The sequence below is a fragment of the Atta colombica genome, unplaced genomic scaffold, assembly GCF_001594045.1.
Source record: "Atta colombica isolate Treedump-2 unplaced genomic scaffold, Acol1.0 scaffold189, whole genome shotgun sequence".
Taxonomy (NCBI): Eukaryota; Metazoa; Arthropoda; class Insecta; order Hymenoptera; family Formicidae; genus Atta; species Atta colombica.
Genome location: NW_017259281.1, coordinates 1,249,576 through 1,254,789, shown reverse-complemented (window position 1 = coordinate 1,254,789; position 5,214 = coordinate 1,249,576). Strand labels below are relative to the sequence as shown.

The 5,214-nt window shown below is 27.2% G+C and overlaps 1 protein-coding gene across 1 annotated transcript in view; it reads right to left on the bottom strand.

Moving 5' to 3' along the window:
* Window positions 1-5,214, bottom strand: part of LOC108686663 — a 17,858-nt gene that overhangs the window by 2,363 nt on the left and 10,281 nt on the right. The window contains 2 exon segments of the mRNA XM_018192088.1: window positions 461-656; window positions 748-800. Coding sequence (XP_018047577.1) covers window positions 461-656; window positions 748-800 — 249 coding nt within the window.

The following is a 5,214-nucleotide window of genomic DNA, read 5'->3' as shown; positions in this document are numbered from 1 at the left end:
CCCCCCCCCCCCCTCCAAAGATAATAAAATTAAAATTTTTTTAAACCGCTGCCATTTTGTAAAAAAGAATTATTTTAAAAAATCATTACGCTCAACTGAAACTCATACAGAATCAAAATTTTTAAGAAATTTTCATTTCAAATCATTACAACTTAAGTTCTTTATGTCGCCAATGGACTATGTTTTTCGAACATGAAAGTTTAATGTTGTGCAACATTGCCATATATTTATACTTAGAAATACAAAAATTCTTAAAATGTTTTCAATGTGTATCCATTTGATACCAATTCATATTCTTTCTAAGACTTATAATTACCTTTAAAAAAATTGATAAAGAAAGATCTTTTTTAAGGCATTTACTCTGTTTTATCCACTTAATGAAGTATAAAAATTAATTTTTATTCATAATGGAAACAACCTATAAAAACGATATCTATAATACATACGCAACAGAACTTACCAGATTTATGAGTGAGGCATTTAATAAACCGATTGCATCGGAACACAACAGCAAATAAAAAAATTGAACAATTATAATCGATTCATACACGAATCTTTTATTAGTGTCAAATGGTAGATCCATTTCTAAAACGAGCAATCGTGTAGAAACATTGGAAGCATTGCCATCATCTATGTGTTTCCTAAGGATGTGAGTGCTATAGAGAATTACAGCTGTAGAATAAAGAATCACTGTCATGTTAGCAAAGCGCTCCGACAGTTTGGCATTATACGATGTCACGAACATACTGAATTTCTTCTTAGAACACTTTTTCCAGTCGATCGTCATCATTGTTAATAAGCTATTGAATGTTCTACATAATTTTATATATTTAGTCATAAGCATGATAATAGCCGCAATGGAATATTATCCAAACCATCGATGAAAAATTTATCGTTATGCAATGACTTTACAAATGAGTTTATATATTTTATTTTTGCGTATAAGAATTTATTTATTATAACAATTTGTCTTCAGTCATATTCATATTCACAATTACCGAATAATTAACTTTACCGATCAAAATGTTAATTGTTGAATTGAGATGTAATAAAAAACTTATTTAATTACATTAATTTGGATAATTAGTGTGTATCAAATAATATTTAAAACAAAATTTTTCACTGATAGTGCGTATATTATATGTCTCACCAATGCGCATCTCACCGCTGTTTATACCAAAAAATGATGAGTTTAATTAAAAATATCGTATACGACATTACAGAACTTAAAATGGTTACTATCTCTATAAACTTCATCAGACGGAAATTTTTTATGATATATCGGTATTGAGCAACTTGCTCGAATATGATTGAAACAATCCAGAACAGTCTACGTAACAAAACGAATGACGTGTTCGGCCAAATGCCAAAGATACGAAACAAAATTTCTGTAGCTGGACTAACAGTATTCTTTATTTCCATATTTATATTATTATTACTTTCTTATTATTTTGTACTGTTAATATGCATCGAATCTGGTAAGAGAAGAAAAAAAAACAGATTACGAAAAACACTTGATCGATCATATGATGTGCACGATGTAGTGTTTTTGTACAAACTGAGAGCTTGAAAGAGAACGAGAGTAGAGGGAATTCTCTTACAAACGACTTATTAAATATTTTGATCGCAACATGTACAGATTGCGTGTATATATTGTCGATAAAAAAAGAAATTTCCGGATGGCCGATCTTCTCCCTCTCAAATTCTTGGGCAAACGGTGGTGTAGCTCGCAATGCATAATTTTCTTTAAAAATTCAAGCAACAACAGATAGCAACACGCGAACGTTCACAGGATATTATACTGTGCTCAGTAACAGTGAGAAAAGTTTTGTACATCAATAAATAGGGGAGACTTTTCTTAGGAAGAGAGATGGTAGAGAAAGCGAAAGTTTTTCTTTTTCCGAGATTTTATTTCCTCTATATCGAAAGATATTCTTCCTCGCGCATTATGTAAGTGCGGCTAGTATGCACGCGTTCGCAATTCATTCTCCTGAAATATGTAAATCGCACAATTTTGGAAGAAGCTCTGATATACGTCAGATACAGGTTGCGAGCAATGATCGTGAATAAGTAAATCAGAAGCAGGAGATGGAGAAAAAAGTGCTGAGTGAAGTTTATATTTCAGTAGTAACGGTGTTCTTGACAAAGCAATACTTATAAGCTATAAACAGTATCGTAAAATGCAAAGAACTTATGTTAATCTTCGATAAAAGATTGTTTTGATTATTTTGATATTATAATATTGTTTCAACCTTATAAAAATCTAATATCAAAACAAATCTATCTATTTGCAGGGAGAGCATTAGTTATATAATATTATTATCCATATTTTGAGTGTGAAAGAAAAATTAATTGATTTAATTATATTTAAAGCAAATGGAATATTATTTGTAATATCATAATAAATATCAACAATAATAATTTCTTTAATATTGTTATTGTTAATTTTTTTTCTTACACATATGTTACAATTTTATACTTATTAGTGGAAAGTAGAAGAATTGTAAACACATGACAAACATAAATGTAGCTATTGTAGTATATTCGAGTTGAGATATCTTTTCGTTTCTCCAATACACTCCTGTACTATAGTGTACTATACCCAGAGATTTCTTCGATTTAAAAAAATATTTCTTTGTTATACGGATAAAGAAAAAATTTCTATGATTTGAACGTTATTTCTTTGATTTAAACATTAAACTTTTTGAAATCAAATAAAAAAATTCATTTAATTTAAAGAAATTATGTTCAAAGAAATTACATTCATGTCAAACAAAATTTTTTTTTTAACCGTATAGCAAAAAAACATTTTTTTAAATCGAAGAAACCTTTCTCTGGGTGTAAGTCTTTATCACATAATGTACACACTTTTTATTTCAAAGTAAATATTGCACATTTTCAATAATTATACTGAAGAATAGCAAAATAGCAAATTTTTAAGAAAAAAAGGTTAGATAAAGCCAATAATTATTTTTTATTTTTAGAAATCTTTAGTTACTGGATTATAACTGTAACTCTATTATGAAATTGTAAAAAGAAACAGAAAGGTATTTTTGACTTCTTTTGTCTCTTCTTTCTCCTTCTCTCTTTATTTCATGACAGGATAATATGACAACAACAAATTGTGAGATTTAAAAATGCATAATGCTGTATGTGCAGCAAGTACACAATATTTAAATAAAGTACCGCTCAAAAATAAAAAGAACATTGTCGGAAATCATAAAGAGCAATGTTATGTATGAGAGAGGAAAACAGGACAGGATTGCATTGTTCGGTCTCATTTAATAAACTGATCTTATTTAATAAATTGCGTATCTTGGATTATCGATCTATACTTGACAGTCTGAATTTCTTATTCTCTACTAATGCATATACGCGTGCAAATAACAGATAAAAGAAAATGGTAAGTAATACTTTAACGGTTTTGTTAATATTAAGTTATGTGCAAATTTTCTAATAATTAAACAATACCTATTAACAATAACTGTTAACATTAATTAGAAATTCAATGTAAATATAGCTTCAACACATTGCAAGTAAGATGGATATATAGGATCCTGAAGTTTTAATAATCTGTAAAAATATTATTCGATTACTATAAAATATCAAGTAAAAATTAAATATTTAATTTAAATCAAATTTAAATATTTAAATTGAATCTTAATTAAAAATCGATTTGTTTAGCATTTGACTTATTTTAATATAACGATGTATATATAACGATGTAATATTAAATAAATGTTATTTCTTATTAATCAATATAGATATAAAAAATATAGGACAAAAATAGAGCGAGATTAGTCGAAGCAAAATGTAACATGCAAACATCTTAATAACCGAAAGGCGGATATGTCTATATTTGTGTAAGACAGCGCCGACACAGACGAAAATTACTATGTTAAATACATTAATTCGACTGTCAAATATGTACGCTATTTCCGTATTAAAAGTAAAATTATTTCGAATGTTGCTTTTGATCTATATGGTAAATAAAATAATTAATAAAAATCAGATGTTTTTTTTAAAATAAGTCATAATATTTCTTAATTTTAATCTTGGCATTACTATTTCAATTACGGTTTCTTGGTTATAAATAATATTTAAAATTTATTTTAATTGTTGTTAATTGAAACATTTAGAGAATGGGTATTATCAAATCGTTACGAATAAAAGTAAAAACTGTAACAAAGACTTGATTAATACATTTAATATAGATCTGATAAACGCACATAATTCTAAACAATAAGTTTGGAAATAAGACCGTTTATGTTAGATACATTACTTTAAATACGAAGCGCTATTATGGTCTGAATATTAAAATATTGAACATACATATTCATTATACATATTCATTTAAATGAATTAATTTCAAAAATTACAATTGCGTGCTGATATAGTTGTCGGACTTTCAACGCAATCAATCTGAAATATTAATTTCCCTCCAAATTTCCCAAATTAATCTTAAAAAACTGTAATAAACTTATTGCGAAAGATATTGCCTCGGCCAGGAGTCAAGCCCGGATTTGTTGCATTCCGAACATCCTAAGCCTTTAGACTATCTAGACCATAGCAATATTCCTCGCAATAACCAATATGTATAGAAAATAGATTGATTGTATTGAAAATCCGACAATCATATCGTACGCAATTATAATTTTTGAAACTAATTCCTTTAAATGAATATATATAATACTTCAATATCTTAACATTCAGCTTCATATTTAAAATAATGTATCACACATAATTCTCTAATTTCTTTATAATGTACCTTTATAATATAAACTTGTAAAATAATTAACTTCGCAGTTAAAATTCCAACTAGAAATGAGTACATAATACAAAAAAAATGATTTAATTAATTGAAATAAATTATATAATATGTAGCTTATTTCAATTAATTAAATCATATTTTTGTGTTAAATACTCATTTAATTTTATAATAAGCAGTTTTTTATTGCCAAATTGAGGCATTTGAATTGAAAATGTCAAAACCATAAAGGGATAAACTTTAGAACTTGTAAAAAAAATTTTCTAGCTATAAAAACGTTTTATAATTCAATTAAATGCAACTTTTAGAAACCCTGTAAAAGATTCCGGGAAAATACTAATTGGATCTTGTTCTGATGAATGAACCTACAATTTGAGAGGAGTAGCAACCCATTTGAACATTTGGAACCTTACTAAAAACAACCTTGAACTCGAAGCCTTACGTTT